At 46.3% G+C, this 16,327-nt stretch overlaps 2 protein-coding genes across 2 annotated transcripts; both read left to right on the top strand.

Moving 5' to 3' along the window:
- Window positions 1-2,710: 2,710 nt before the first annotated feature.
- On the top strand, window positions 2,711-4,773 carry LOC108788087 (gastrula zinc finger protein XlCGF66.1-like). The gene is made up of 5 exons (XM_018557820.1): window positions 2,711-2,760; window positions 3,179-3,309; window positions 4,096-4,260; window positions 4,347-4,470; window positions 4,661-4,773. The coding sequence occupies exons 2-5, from the start codon at window positions 3,232-3,234 to the stop codon at window positions 4,771-4,773; spliced, it is 480 nt and encodes a 159-aa protein (XP_018413322.1). The 5' UTR covers window positions 2,711-2,760; window positions 3,179-3,231.
- Window positions 4,774-5,155: 382 nt separating this feature from the next.
- Window positions 5,156-9,347, top strand: LOC108788086 (zinc finger protein 567-like). Its single transcript, XM_018557819.1, has 7 exons — window positions 5,156-5,236; window positions 5,623-5,868; window positions 5,950-6,058; window positions 6,142-6,239; window positions 7,623-7,734; window positions 8,027-8,107; window positions 8,633-9,347. The coding sequence occupies exons 1-7, from the start codon at window positions 5,156-5,158 to the stop codon at window positions 9,298-9,300; spliced, it is 1,395 nt and encodes a 464-aa protein (XP_018413321.1). The 3' UTR covers window positions 9,301-9,347.
- Window positions 9,348-16,327: the final 6,980 nt, after the last annotated feature.

Below are 16,327 nucleotides of genomic sequence, written 5' to 3'. Positions count from 1 at the left end.
AGGTCTGGCACTTTAAGAATCGATTACGTTTTATACTTCTCCTTTAAGATTATGTTTATTGGAACTAATGCAGAATCAGGAATTGTATTCGGGAGGAAAGTTCTTCTTCCTTTCACTCTCCTTTTTAATAAAATCAAAAAAACTTGCATGTTTTCTCATTGACTGTATTTCAGCATATTGTTTCCTGTTCTGTGATTGGTCAAGGGTCATCAGCACTGGGTCCTTAGCTTAGACCAGTGGCATGAGTACTGGGTCCCTAGTTTAGACCAGTGACATGAGTACTGAGTCCTTAGTTTAGACTTAGTGACATCAGCACTGGCTCCTTAGTTTAGACCTAGTGACATCAGCACTGGCTCCTTAGTTTAGACCTGGTGACATCATTACTTGGTTCTTAGTTTAGACCTAGTGACATCAGCACTGGCTCCTTAGTTTAGACCTAGTGACATTAGCACTGGGTGCTTAGTTTGGACCTGGTGACATCAGCACTGGGTCCTTATTTTAGGCCAGTTACATGAGTACTGGGTCCCTAATTTAGACCTAGTTTACATCAGCACTGGGTCCTTAGTTTAGATCCAGTGACATCAGCAATTGCCTGTGCTTCTCTATGCAAGGCAGGCTGCTCATGGCTGATGGGAGGGGGCAGCAGGGTTCTGTACATTGCTTCCTGAAAACCTCAAAGCACCCTGCCTCAATTTATCTTTCAAAGAGCCCTCAGCCCTGATGCAAGCAATGAGTGGACAGGAGTCTAAAGGAGTGGGCGCTCCTAGGCAGCATGCTTGTGCATACAGACCACCATCAGTAACGCCCAAGTGTGATTCTGAGCCTCCATGATTTAAAGAACTTGACCAGGGTCGGGGACATCAGGCTGGAAGATACTGAATGTCCTCCAGCCATCGCTATTCTGGGTTCATTGTGGCTGGAGCCGTGGAGAAGGAGAAAGCCGGGAGGGCTGGGCGGGTTCAGGGTCTTTTCTAAAGCATTTCCCTCTACCCGCACACGTCCTCTCAATGGCGGAGAAACTGATAACTTCCATAGAAGACTAGTGGCGTCCATAGAAGACTAATGGCGTCCGTAGAAGACTAATGGCGTCAGTAGAAGACTAATGGCGTCCGTAGAAGACTAATGGCGTCCGTAGAAGGCTAGTGGCTTCCATAGAAGACTAATGGCGTCCATAGAAGACTAGTGGCGTCCATAGAAGACTAGTGGCGTCCATAGAAGACTAATGGCGTCCATAGAAGACTAGTGGCTTCCATAGAAGACTAGTGGCGTCCATAGAAGACTAGTGGCTTCCGTAGAAGACTAGTGGCCTCCGTAGAAGACTAGTGGCCTCCGTAGAAGACTAGTGGCCTCCATAGAAGACAAGTGGCGTCCGTAGAAGAATAGGGGCCTCCATTCAAGTCTAGTGGCTTCCATTGGGCCGGGATCACATGTGGAGGTGGACTGGCCTCCTGTTTATATGTAATGCTGCTCTTATTCCCTATTGCCCTTACTACCCATTCATTGCCCACATATTACCACAAACTCTCGTTTGTGGCCTCCAGGTGGTAACAATTGTCTGTCGGCTACACATCGCGATTGCCAGTAATTGGCCATGCAGATGGGCAATGGCCTGGGCCCTCGTCTGAAGAATGTCGATTGCAGATGGGCACTTGGCCGCGTCTGAAGAGGTCAGTACAGCGCGATCCCTATCCTTTCATTCATAGGGGCAAGCTGTACCAATAAGGAAGAGGCATCGGGCCGACCGTGACGTAAAGAAGGAAAATGGCGGCATGGGACAGCACTCCGGAGGACGTTGAGAGGACACTGCTGGATCCGTTGCATAATAAGAGCACCAAAGGTAACTGGGGGGTTTGATCCGTGATGAAGGGGGAGGTTTGACCTTCGAAAGCATTTGATTATCCCATTGTTATACACAATGAGGGCTTCTGACGCGTTTTTGACGGGTGCTGAATATTCATAAGGCGGGTTGGGAGAAGCTTCTATTAATGGAGGAGGTAGATCACTCTTTGAGGGGAATTGAACCAAGACTGGAGCAGCTGTGCTCGGCGACCAGTCAGCTTCTAGCTCTCATTGTTAAAGCTGATCTGAACAAGCCGATTGGCTACTATGCACAGCTGCTCTACATTCTGTTAGCTCCAGTTTGAGTCAATCCCCCCCAACGTGTTTTGCTACTGACATCACACCCAAGATGGGTGGGGCACCGTACCCGCCGCAGGGCTTTCAGATGTCTACACCAGGGAGGCTTTTTTTTCACATGTAACTTACATGTCTACAATATCTAAAATGCAAATATAGTCTCATTGGAAGACTTTTTTGTTGAAATAAATGGTCGGCCGACAAGGGCTCTTTAAAATTGTGAGGAAAGAAGCCATTTTGGCTACAACAAAATGTCCACCCAGATACCAGCACAGCCACAGTAATACATTAGCTACTTTTTTTGCCTGACATCTGATATAATCAGTGAATTAAAGAATCTTTTCGCTCTCATTGTCATTCTGTCTCCATAAATAACGTGAGCTGCGAGCAGCAGCCCAATCTGCAAGACGACAAGAAAATGGCCGCCGCCCTCCTGCACAGCGGACAGGAGCCCCGCCTCTCTCACACACTCACCTCTGATCGCGAAACCAGGAAGTGTCTCGCTCTGCCGTGGAACGCACAATCCCGGAAGTGAAGCGGCCAGGGGCCGGAAGTGAGGGTTTTATTTCCGCTCTGCGGACAATAATAATGGAAGAGAGGAGACAATAAGCTTGCTTAGTGTTGGTGTGTTTCTACATTGTGGAGGAACGTTTATCCAGCCTGGCCTGGATGCCTAACATTAATTATAACCAGATTCGTCATTATAGTTCTTCTATTAACACGATATTCCTCTTACTGATATATATGAATATATGTTGTTATTAATACATCTTATAGCTTCCCCTTACAGTATTGGTTTGCAGTCAGTATAGATTGGAAGGGCGGTTGGATGGGTGATTGGTTGCTATTGGCAATGGATCAGATTTTAGTATTGTAATTATACGGCGCAGGCCAGGCAGCGCCATAGGAGTTAATTACCCTCCCCCCTTCTTCTCCAACATAGGCCGTTCCAGAACCTTCCAACCCCCCACCCCATAAATAGATATTGTACGCTCGCTGATGGCTTTCTTACATTCGTTATGTCACTCTTTCATAGTTGCAGGTGAGGTGTCGTAGTCCGTCCCGTCTGTAAGGAGAAGAGGCTCGTCAGCAAAGATGGAGAAGGAACGCGGTCACATGACTGAGACGATATTAAACCTCACCATGGAGATCATCTACCTGCTGACCGGAGAGGTGAGGAGGATTCTGGGAGGTCACATGACATCACTCTTATCTCTAGTCATAAAACACAGAGCTGACCGGAGAGGTGAGGAGGATTCTGGGAGGTCACATGACATCACTCTTCTCTCTAGTATAAAACACAGACCTGACCGGAGAGGTGAGGAGGATTCTGGGAGGTCACATGACATTACTCTTCTCTCTAGTATAAAACACAGACCTGACCGGAGAGGTGAGGGGGATTCTGGGTGAAATTGTAGAATTGTCAGGCTTTAGCATTGGCGATGCTAAAGCCTGATGAAGCGACCCTGCGCGGTCCCGAAAGCGCTTGTTTGGTCATATGACAAAAAACTTCAATAAATGAAGCTTTTGCTATCTTAAAAGGATTGGTGTGCTGGTGACATTTCTACAATTTTGCTGACATTTGCGGCGCCATCCGCGGTCACTGCGAGCACCCCCCACTACAAGGGACATATCGGTAAGGAGTGCGACAAGGATAGTACTTATTGGGGGATTCTGGGTGGTCACATGACATCACTCTTATCTCTATTAATAAAACACAGACCTGACCGGAGAGGTGAGGAGGATTCTGGGAGGTCACATGACATCACTCTTCTCTCTATTAATAACACACAGACCTGACCGGAGAGGTGAGGAGGATTCTGGGAGGTCACATGACATCGCTTTATCAGTCCTGACCAGGGAGTTGATGGACGTTTCTGTGGCATGTATTTTAATGTAATGAAAGGGTTAAGTTTGCGTTTGGTGGTGGAGTAACTCTGTATTTTTGATTGAATATAGAACTATATTGCTTTCAAGATGACTGATGGCTTGGTTACACCTAAGTTGAGGAAGGCCTTGCAGCCTGTTCTGGAGCCTCCATCCCAAGCCCTGCAACCAGAGAGTGACAACGATAAGAAAATTCAAGAGGTGACCAGCAAGATCATCGAGCTGCTGACAGGAGAGGTGAGCGGTGCCGGGAATTCTGGGACATGATCCAGGAACAGACAAGGGATGTGTCTGGATGGTGACTGTATCATTGTGTGTGTCAGGTTCCTATAAGGTGTCAGGATGTCTCTGTCTATTTATCAAAAGAAGAAAGAGGGTGTCTAGAAGAATACAAGGACATGTACAAGGATGTCGTGATGGAAAACCAACCACCTCTCACATCACCGGGTAAGAGGAGACTTTCATTTTTTATGTAAAGGAGAGAAAAGTATTGTATGTCCACATACATCAGCCTTTGTCAAACAAATTTCTCCAGTAGCACTGGAGAAATAATGTTTCTGTCTCAGGGATTTTCTCCTAAAAAGTATTATATCTACTGTTCATGGTAAAATCATAGTAATATATTAATTGGTGTCAGAGAGCAGAGGCTCCGCTGGCTCCATGCTGCTGGCTCTGATGTTGGAGCTGGAACCATGGAGGAACCCTCTGACAGGAGATCTATTCACCCATTCTTCAATGCTCACAGTCTAAGGGCCTCCTAGAGGAACCATGGTTGAGAGCCTAAAAACCTCTGGAGGAAGCATGGTTGAGAACCTAGAAACCTCTGGAGGAACCATGGTTGAGAACCTAGAAACTTCTGGAGGAACCATGGCTGAGAACCTCGAAACCTCTGGAGGAACCATGGTTGTGAACCTCGAAACCTCTGGAGGAACCATGGTTGAGAACCTAAAAAACTCTGGAGGAACCATGGTTGAGAACTTAGAAACCCCTGGGGGAACCCTGGTTGAGAACCTAGAATCTTATGGAGGAACCATGGTTGAGAACCTAGAATCCTCTGGAGGAACCATGGTTGAGAACCTAGAATCCTCCTGGAGGAACCATGGTTGAGAACCTAGAAACCTGTGGAGGAACCATGGTGGAGCACCTAGAATCCTCTGGAGGAACCATGGTTGAGAACTTAGAATCCTCTGGAGGAACCATGTTTGAGAACCTAGCAACTCCTTGAGGAACCATGGTTGAGAACCTAGAAACCTCTAGAGGAACCATGGTTGAGAAAGGCTGTGCTGCAAACACACATCCTCTGATTTAAAGAAACAATGTATTCAGTCAGTGTGTTTGTTTTCTACAGATGGATCCAGTAACAGGTATACACCAGAGAGATGTCCAAGTCCTCTGTATTCCCGGGATTCCACACAGGAACATGACGAGATCCCTCAGGAACATGATGAGATTCCTCAGGCCCATCCTCTGTATTCCCGGGACTCTATAAAGGAACTTGATGAGATCACTCAGGCCCGTCCTCTCTATTCCCAGGACTCCACAAAGGAACATCATGAGATCCCTCAGGCCCGTCCTCTGTATTCCCGGGACTCCACAAAGGAACATGATGAGATCCCTCAGGCCCGTCCTCTGCATTCCCGGGACTCCACAAAGGAACATTATGAGATCCCTCAGGCTCGTCCTCTGTATTCCCGGGACTCCACAAAGGAACATGATGAGATCCCTCAGGCCCGTCCTCTGCATTCCCGGGACTCCACAAAGGAACTTGATGAGATCCCTCAGGCCCGTCCTCTCTATTCCCAGGACTCTACAAAGGAACATGATGAGATCCCTCAGGACTCTCAGGTATATAAAACAGCAGATGGTAAACTATACATTTTGTATTGTAATGTAGAATTGATAATATGTGCCCGGTGTTTTATTTAGGCTGAAGACTTGTTTGGGATTAAAGTTAAAAATATGAGCGACGAAGGGCCATATGTAAGAGGCGAGGAGTCTTATAAGGAGAAGGAAATCCCTCCGGAGATCAGCAGAGGTGAGCAACAAACACTAAATCCAGAAAAGAGTGCCAGATTCTCCTTTTTCAGCCAAACTATATTCAATGTGTCTTTCCTACAGATGGACCTCTTACCAGAAATACACCAGAGAGATGTCCCAGTCCCATTCATTCACGGGAGTCCACGTGTAAACCTCGCAGAATTAGACAACGTTGTCCAGTACGTGAAGACAAAACTTGGCCAGTACCAAAAGACATTGTTTGCTAAGTGATTTCTTTATCCGCCTATTGAGTGACACTGGACGTTTTTCATACTGCCGCCTACAGGAGGATTATATAGACCAGAAAAACTCCTCCTACTCCCAGCATGCCTCCGTTTTTTGGTTGCGTCCTAGGAGGACGGAGGTCTTTTCTTCAGCTCTGTTGGGTCATTTCTTTTTTTATTAGCCATCTGTAAGGTACCTTGCTGCATCACTGCTCCATAAAGTAGCTCTCCAGATCCTGCCCCGATTATCAGGAAGTCAGGTGGCGGATCATGACCTGTCGCCCGGCTTCCTGATTGCTTGTGAAGCTGGTGTTCTAGCGAAAGAACACCGGCTTAATTTGCCGATGCAGCCTTGCTTTCTGCCCAATCAGGAAGCCAGGCGGCGAGTCATGAGGTGCCGTCCGGCTTCCTGAGCGATCAGAAAGTCAGGCTGCCTAGCAACAAGTGAAGACGGCTTCCTAGCCAATCAGGAAGCCGGGCGGCACGTCATGACCCGACTCCCGGCTTCCTAATTGTCTTTGAAGCCGGTGTCACTTGTTGCTAGGCAGCCTGGCTTCCTGACCTCCCGGCTTCCTGAAGGTCAGGAAGCCGGGAGGCGGGTCATGACGTGCACGATTGGAAGGGAAGCCGGCTCCATGCTCCCTCGGCACATGTGGTCAGAGGGAGATCTCCTTCTGACCAGAAGTTCTATTATCGGCGGTATCGCCTCCGATACTAGAACTTCTAGTATTGTGTACTCGCCCAAATACTCGGTACCGGTAAGTTTTTTGTGGCAAGTACAAGCATTCTCTGACTGAGGGTGATGTAAAGCTGAGCTCCAGGCAAGCAGCTAAATACATAGATGGATGGGAGCTGTTTTACCTGCCAGAGAATTTTATTTCTGTCTATCCAGTTCTGAGGTTTACACAGCTCTCTCATGCAGCACAAAGGCAGGGGACATGATTTTTCTCTTCTGCAGTTAAGTAACATTTAAAGGTCTCATCTCTTACCTACCCTGTGACTGGACAGTGAGAGGTGAAGCAGCAGGCTGATGAGCTCATCCCTCTTGTCAGTGTGCTCTCTCCTGCTACCAGCATGTTCCTTGTTGGCACATGAACCTAGCAGTACAGCTGATTGGCTCCCGGTGCTGCTTCTCTCTCTCCCAGCTGGAGCTTTGCTGTGCAGGGGCTATAAGAAAGTTGATACCAATCCAAAATGGGGTGAACTGCTTCCTCAAAACAAATAATGACATATTAATACAGAGATGGATCGATTTTGTATATTTCATATCTGAAGTTCAGTTTTAAGATAAAAATGTAAAGCTTAAAAAAGCATTTTATTCAATTGTGTATTATCTAGCGACAAGACGTGGTTGTTATTAAAGTGGAAGATTCAGATGATGAAGAGGAGCCATATGTGAGGGGTGACGAGGCGTGTAAGGAGGATGATGTTCCTCCAGAGATCAGCACAGGTGAGGAATAAACACTAAATCCAGAAAAGAGTCCCAGATTCTCCTTGTTCAGTCATTACAACAATCTCTTCTTCTCCCCCCTCCTCTGTCAGTAGACAGTAATGGGGGGACGGAATGTGTCTAGTGGGGGGAGTCAGGAGCCATCAGCCTCTAATAGACTCCGCCTCTCCTCCTCACATCATGTCATTGTGTGTTACCAGCCAAGAGACGTGACCAGTCCCCCCCACACACACTCTCTGGGGTCTCTCATACATCTCAGTACAGGGGACTTCACTCTCTTCTTTATTCACAGACCCTCAGAAGGATTTCAAAGATGAAGTAAAAAGACACATGAAGGATAAAGAAGATGGATTCCATCCAGAGATCAGCACAGGTGAGGAATAAACACTAAATCCAGAAAAGAGTCCCAGATTCTCCTTGTTCAGTCACTACAACAATCTCTTCTTCTCCCCCTCCTCTGTCAGTAGACAGTAATGGGGGGGGGACGGAATGTGTCTAGTGGGGGGGAGTCAGGAGCCATCAGCCTCTATTAGACTACGGCTCTCCTCCTCACATCATGTCATTGTGTGTTACCAGTCTCCCCCCACACACACACTCTCTGGGGTCTCTCATCCATCACAGTACAGGGGGCTTCACTCTCATCTCCTTGTTCAGTCTTTACAGCAGAGGTAGTGAATTAAAATTCAAGGAGGTCTGGTGAGTAAATTTTCATAGAGCAGAGGGCCGAATCATGGTCCGCTTTTTGTTAGAACCCCCCTCCCCATTTATATACATGTGCCTACAAGACCGTACGTGACAGTATTTGGAGGTGACAGGTTCTCTTCGTGGAGACGTCATCCACGTGAGAATATATTTTGAGAACATCTTAAACCATTCCTCCATTTCCTATTTCCTTCAGATGGGCGATACATCAGGAACAACTCGGACAAATGTCCTACAAGTTATCCAGATGTGGAAATAGAAGACGATGAGGTCACAACCGATTCGACCGATGAGAGCACCATCACCCCGAGCTTCCATCCGATACTGAACAGTGCAGATCTGTCTTCTGACCCCTCTACACACGGGGGTTGCTTTCCTGACTTCCCCCGTCCAGTTGTTGACCCTTCTGTTTCCTGGAATGATATCATGACTCCGTGTTTCGATCTGAACGAGTGTTTCAGCCAGAGGGCGAAGCTTCACGCGCGTCAAAAAGCCCAGAAGGGCTCGGAGTCCGTTTCCTGTTCGGAATGCGGGAAATCCTTTGCGCACAAGTCAAACCTGATCACGCACGAGAGGATCCACAACAGCGACAGGCCCTACCCGTGTTCCATATGCGGGAAACGGTTTACGCAGAAGTCCCATCTGGTCACCCATAAACGGATACACACGGGGGAGAAGCCTTATTCCTGTTCGACATGTGGAAAGAGCTTCACAGACAAGTCCAATCTCGTGGCCCACCAGCGGACTCACACGGGACTCAAGCCTTATTCTTGTCCCGAATGCGGTAAGAGCTTCGGCCGGAGGGCGTATCTTCTCGACCACCAGAGGGAGAACAAATGTGAGAGGGTCTGGTATTTTAAGTGATACCTTCTTAAACTAGGGATGAGCAAATTAGTTTGCACTTGGCTGAAGGTCCTACGCATTTCACTTCTGGGAGTGTCCACATTTTTATTTGTAAGGGAACGTCCAGACACTGTTTACGTTACCAGATTCACGCTCTGTAAAAACCTGGTAACAAAGAAGAATTGACCAGGACATTGTGACTCGAAGTTGAGTCAAGATTTGCATAGTTCACTGTTGAATAGCATCTACAGCCATTGGGATGTAAGAAGTTGACTGGATGCCCTTGGACTGTCGATACTCAAAGCCCGTAGGTGATGGTGAACTATGGTGTCCAAAGATGCTTAACTTTAATCACCCCAACCTAACCCTAAACCCCCCCACCCAACTAACTAATTTGTACACTTAACTCTAAATTTAGTCCAAGCCTTTTCCTAACACTAACCTGACATTACACTAAAGCTCTACTTATTAGGTATGGAGGGCCTCAAGTGTGGCCCCTGCCAGCCCAAAAGGGCCAGATTTAATCATAAGTATATGTAATGCTACAGAAGACGGTCATTAGAGATACTACAGAAGGTGGTCAAAGACATCAGTCATACTACATAAGACTTTGCAGATACTTTAGGCATACTACAGAAGACTGTCAGAGACAATAGACATACTACACAAGACCTTCAGAGACATTGGACACACTGCCGAAGACCATCTAAGACTTTGGACTTTCTGCCGAAGACCATCGTAGACTGTGGAGAAGCTGCTGAAGACCGTCGGAGGCTTTGGACACACTGTCGAAGAGCGTCTTTGGACACACTGTCGAAGACCGTCTTTGGACACGCTGCCGAAGACCATCTTTGGAGACGCTGCCTAAGAGCGTCTTTGGAAACGCTGCCTAAGAGCGTCTTTAGAAACGCTGCCGAAGACCGTCTTTGGACGCGCTGCCGCAGACCGTCTTTGGACGCGCTGCCGCAGACCGTCTTTGGACGCGCTGCCGAAGACCGTCTTTGGAGGCACTGCCGAAGACCGTCTTTGGACGCGCTGCCGAAGACCGTCTTTGGACGCGCTGCCGAAGACCGTCTTTGGATGCGCTGCCAAAGACCGTCGGAGACTTTGGACATACTACAGAAGACCTTCTGAGCCTGCCAATCTACTAGCGATGGTTAGGCTGTGGATATCATCCAGGTGTGATTAGAAACTCGACACATGCTGCAGGAGACTAGGAGTTTAAGACCAGGGACATTAAACAGAAAACTGCCATAGATCACCCCCATTACAGCTCCTTTACAAATAAATGCCCCCGCTATTGACTGCTGTGGTCTGCATGTGGCCCTCATGATGGATGGGCACCAGGGCTCTAGAGGTTGTGATTGGTTTAGAACTATAGTATTTAAACAACACAAACCAGGAATTGGTGTTATAATAGATATATAATGTCTTCACACCTCCTGTTCCAAATACAAAGGGCTCCCGCCATTATGGAGAATGTAACGGGAGGTGCTGTGACACACAGAGGTTGAGGGGAACACCAAATATCCCAGGTGGACAACAGCAGAGTTGGAAATATGGGAAGGGTGATCTCGATGTTGGAGTATCCAGGACATATAAGAAATCGGGCTGACTCCACCTATAGCTAAAATACTACTATTCGGTGGACTGACCTCACTTGATAGACAGTCCAAGATTGGACACTACAAAACCCAGATGACCAACGTACACTAGACAACCGCGTACAGACACTATAATATTCATGATCGGCTCCCAGCCATTGGCACCAAGCTTATACTAGACTAGGCTGCTAGTGGTTGACAGTTTGGTCTAGAATACAGAGGATCAACACTGCCATTTTCTTAACCGCTCTCATAGAACACTTACCTAACCTGTCCTATCCCACTATCGGGGGCAGCTATACTCCTGGAGGGCCGGAGTTTAGCTTCGCTTGCCCTATATCATGACATTCCCATTGGAAGCCTGTCCTTGCAAGATGAAAGGGTGAGGAGCATTAAATGACTTGAAGTAGATGTAAACTCTAACTGAATGGCATTTAGTGGTTGATTTATAACATGTTCGCACAGAGTATAGCTGCGTGAATGACGTGAACAGCGTATTACTGCCTCTAGATGGAGCCGAGGAGCATGGGAATTTCATTCATGTGCAATTGTTTACATGGTTTGTGAAACTTGGACTTTCTGTGTTGATCGGAGAATATCGTTTTAGGTTTACTGCATTAGATCTGCCCAATACCCGCAAAAATTGCTTTGCTCATCTCTATTTTAAGCTGGCTTTTTTTTTTTTTTAAAGGGTCAATCCATCCAAAAACAAATCTTTTAGTTATGGGTGCGAGCTGACAGGTTCTGCTTGCTGTTCCCAGTCTCTTCTGGCCAAGTTCTCCTTCTCTTCTGGCCACCTTCGCCTTAATATCCAACGGATGTCTAACAGGGTGGATAGAACTTGCTGAGCCGGATGGGTCGGGGGCGGAGTTGGGAACCTGGGAGAAGAGATCTTGCCACCGGAGTCTCCATGAGACCTAAGGAGCTGGGGGAGGGGCGAATGAACTTCACCAGCATCCACTGAAGATTGAAATATCGGTTTAAGGGAAGTTTTATTTATTCGGTCAGGAAGTACAAGAAGCATCTTATTTCTAGACACAAGAATAAGACTAATAAAATGTCAAAAGGGAAATCTATTGCGGAAGTGTCTTGCATTTTTTATGCTGTGCATGAAATGGTAAAGAGTACCTGTGGTTCCTCAAACACAGTGCTGCGAGGAGGGTAGAAGGAGGTGAAACTGCCCCTTCAATGACGGAGGTTTTAGTGTATCGTAGAAGCATTATGCGTTATGTTTAGGGTTGGCTGGAGTAGGGAAGGGTTACAATTCCTGTAAGGTTTTGTTTTTCCTTCCTGTGTCTCTGCCGGGTAATCTCCCCTAACTTCCTGTCATAGACACATAGCAGGTGAGAGGATATCTGCCAAAAGTGAAGGGCCCCAACCTTTCTGCACTCTTTCCAATGTGATTTTTGTACTGGACTTTTCTTGAAGTCCATTGGGAGACACTAGAATTATTTCACCTTCTGATTATACGGATGTCTCCAGGAGGATTGGACACCGTAGACCACCCCGGGATAACCCAAACAATAAAAAGCTGTAGGCCAGCCCAAGATAACCCTGGGAACTATGGAATTGTTCAAGAAACTTTTGGACGATTTCTTAAGGGACCGTAATATACAGGGGTACAGGTACTCCTAGAATGAGATCCTAATAGGTTGGACTTGATGGACTAATGTCTTTATTCAACCTCAAATACTATGTAACTATGTAACCCCTCCTACCATCAACATGCCTTCCTTTTGTGGCAAAGCAGTTCTGAGAGCATGATCCTAAACACAGAAAGGTGGAACCCGTGTCCCTTAGACTCTTTGTACAAAGGCATAATCGAGGAGTGAGAGGCCAACAGTCTCTGGAACAAGTGCTGGGAGCCAATCCCTGGTCCAGACCCAGTTGTAGGAAAGAGAGGATTAGTCCCACGGAAATACTCCACGGGTTGAACTCGTACCCCACAATGGACTCCCTGTAGAAAGGTTTTATTCAAGGAATGAAAGGCTAACGCTCTGTGGAACAAGATAGAAAGGCCAAACACCTGACCTTTGATAGTACTGGGAGCCAAACCCTGGTCCAGACCCAGGTGTGGGAAAGAGAGGATTCGTCCCACCAAAATACTCCACAGGTAGAACCCGTATCCCTCAATGGACTCCCCGTACAAAGGTTTTATTCAAGGAGAGGCTAACAGTCTCTGGAACAAGACAGGCCAAAAACCTGACCTGGGAGCCAAACCTTGGTCCAGACCTAGCTGTAGGTAATAGAGGATTCGTCCCACAGAAATACTTCTCGGATGAAAACCATGTTCCTCAATGGACTCCCAGTACAAAGGTCTCAATCAAGGAGTGAGAGGCCAACGGTCTCTGGAACAAGATAGATCAGAAACTTAACCTTTGGTAGCGCTGAGAGCCAAACCCTGGTCTGGACCCAGCTGTAGGAAAGAGATGATTCATACTATGGAAGTACTCTTCGGATGAAAACAATGTTCCTCAATGGACTCCCTGTAGAAAGGTCCTAATCAAAAAGCGAGAGGCCAATTGTCTCTGAAACAAGATAGAAAGGTCAGAAACTTGACCTTTGATAGCACTGAAAGCCAAACCCTGGTCCAGACCCAGCTGTAATAAAAAGAGAATTTGTCCCACGGGGAAAAACTCCTCCGATGGAAACTGTGTCCCTCAATGGACTTCCTGTACAAAGGTCTTAGTCAAGGTGTAAGAGGCCAACCGTCTCTGGAACAAAACAGAAAGGCCAGAAACATAACCTTTGCTAGTACTAAGAGCCAAACCCTGGGTCCAGACCCAGCTGTAGAAAAGAGAGGATTTGTCTAGGAAGAGGAAAATACTTCATTAGCCACCTGTGCATCAAGAACAGAACCAGTATTACCAACATACATACAGCTGTTTCATGTTTCTTCAGCCTTCATCAGCATTGGCTTTACTGGCTCTATGATGTAGGATTTGTGAGTCCAGGAAAGCAGTATTAAGGTCACTTTGGGGTGGTACAAAATGAATCAAAAAGCCCACCTCTAAAGTACAGTGAGATACAGCATTGCCGCCTTATAAGAGAAGTTTAAAGGAACAATTTGCATGACTCCCCCATGTATCTATAAGTAGAGCCCAAGCTCCTTGTTTTTGGGTTTTGTGCTGGAAGGGAGGATGCGTAAACACCTTGTTACGAGGAGTCAATGGTGTATCTCACAGTACTTTTGTATCACCTTAATGGTTTTACTGCTCCCTATTGTAGGGGTATAAATCACTTCCATTGATCCAGAGCAGGTGTATGAAAACTCACAGACCAGTACCGAATAAATGAACGTATCTGTTGGCTGTAAAGGCTTACAGAAAGTGGGAGGGTACCAAGTTTTTGAATGACCTTAATTCTACGATACTAGGTTCAACCCAGCTCCAACACAGGAGGGGGAATAGATAAGGATGAGTGAAAACAATGTGAATCCTGTACGTAGTGAAATCCTAGTAACTCTTTAGAAGTATCTCCAGCTTGCTTACAGTTTGCCGTGGCAGTCCCGAAACCTGGATCCCTACGCTATATGGCCAAAGCTTTGTGGACACCTGACCATCACATCTATATGAGCCTGTTGGACCTCCCATTCCAAAACCATTAATATTGAGTTGGCTTCCTTTTGCACCTATAACAGTCCCCACTCTTCTGGGAAGGCTTTCTACAAAATTTTGGAGGGGGTCTGTGGAAATGTGTGCACAATTGTCAGGTACCGATGTTGGACAAAAAGACCTGGCTCACTTGACATTTCAATTCATCCCAAAGGTGTTCAGTAGGGTTGGGGTCAGGTACTGATGTGGGACAAGAAGACCTGGCTCACGTGCCATTCCAATTCATCTCAATGGTGTTCACTAGGGTTGAGGTCAGGTACTGATTTTTGAGGAGAAGACCCGGCTCACTTAGCATTCCAATTCATCTCAATGGTGTTCAGTAGGGTTGAGGTCAGGTACTGATATTGGATGAGAAGACCTGGCTCACTTGGCATTCTAATTTATCCCAAAGGTGTTCACTAGGGTCGAGGTCAAGTCACTTGAGCTCCTCCACACCAAACTCCCTAAACTATTAATCAAAAGCATAGACAGGACCAGCACACCATGAGGTATACAGGCATTTAATGCAAATAGTAGGAGTACAGCATCAACCAGAATGCTTGTTAAATCATAGGTACAAATATATACAAGAGATCACAGATATAAAATTCACAGACACACACAAATAGTAATGAGTACATCAGTATACAAACAATAGTGGAAGAGTTAAAATCACCCTACAAGCAACCAGTAGGCTGAAAGGAAATGAGGTCTCAAAGATGTCCGACATTTTGGAAAAACCCCGAAACGTCATGACCTTAGATTTGGCAAACTTTTCATGGTGCACCTGGGTAGGCCTTAAGCATGTGAAATGTCCCTCTTACATAGTTACATAGTATTTGAGGTTGAATAAAGACATTAGTCCATCAAGTCCAACCTATTAGGATCTCATTCTAGGAGTACCCGTACCCCTGTATATTACGGTCCCTTAAGAAATCGTCCAAAAGTTTCTTGAACAATTCCACATTATTTGCTGAAATCACCGCCTGTGGCAGTGAGTTCCAGACCCTAACTGATCTTACTGTGAAGAACCCCCTTCGCCCCTTGTGCTGGAATTTTTTTTCCACCAATTTTAGGTGATGGCCTCTAGTTTTTGTAACGGAGTTAATTTTAAACAGTTTATCGCTAATGTTGCTACCACCATTAAACATTTTGTACATGGAAATCATATCCCCCCTTAATCTCCTCACCTCTAATGTGAACATGTTTAAATTTAGTAGCCTCGTCTCGTAGCTCTGGTCCTCCATACCCCTAATTAGTTTGGTTGCCCTTCGCTGGACTTTTTCCAACTCAAGGACATCTTTTCTTAGTACTGGTGACCAGAACTGGACCGCGTACTCCAGATGAGGTCGAACCAATGATCTATAAAGTGGCAAAATTATAGACTTGTCCCTGCAATACATCCCCTTTTTAATACAGGACAAGACCCTGCTAGCTTTGTTTACAGCAGCCTGGCACTGCAAACTACCTTTCAGTTTGTGGTCTACAATGACCCCCAAATCCTTCTCCATTTCTGACTTCCCCAGCGGCATACCCATAATTGTATAACCCATTTGTTTATTTTTAATTCCAAAGTGCATTACTTTGCATTTATCGACATTAAACCTCATCTGCCACATTAATGCCCACTCCCCTATTTTATCCAGGTCCTCCTGTAATGTTATAGTGTCTAAGTCCGTGTCTATTACCCTCCCTATTTTGGTGTCATCCGCAAACACGGAAATATCGCTGTTAACACCCTCCCCGATGTCATTAATAAATAAGTTGAACAATATGGGACCCAGCACAGAACCCTGAGGCACACCGCTCATTACACTAGCTCTTGCGCTTCACTGCATACAACTAAGGCTA

The sequence above is a fragment of the Nanorana parkeri genome, unplaced genomic scaffold, assembly GCF_000935625.1.
Source record: "Nanorana parkeri isolate BGI_ZX_2015 unplaced genomic scaffold, ASM93562v1 scaffold305, whole genome shotgun sequence".
Classification (NCBI taxonomy): domain Eukaryota; kingdom Metazoa; phylum Chordata; class Amphibia; order Anura; family Dicroglossidae; genus Nanorana; species Nanorana parkeri.
Note: the sequence above shows the minus strand (reverse complement) of the source record. Positions and strands in the feature narration are given on the sequence as shown.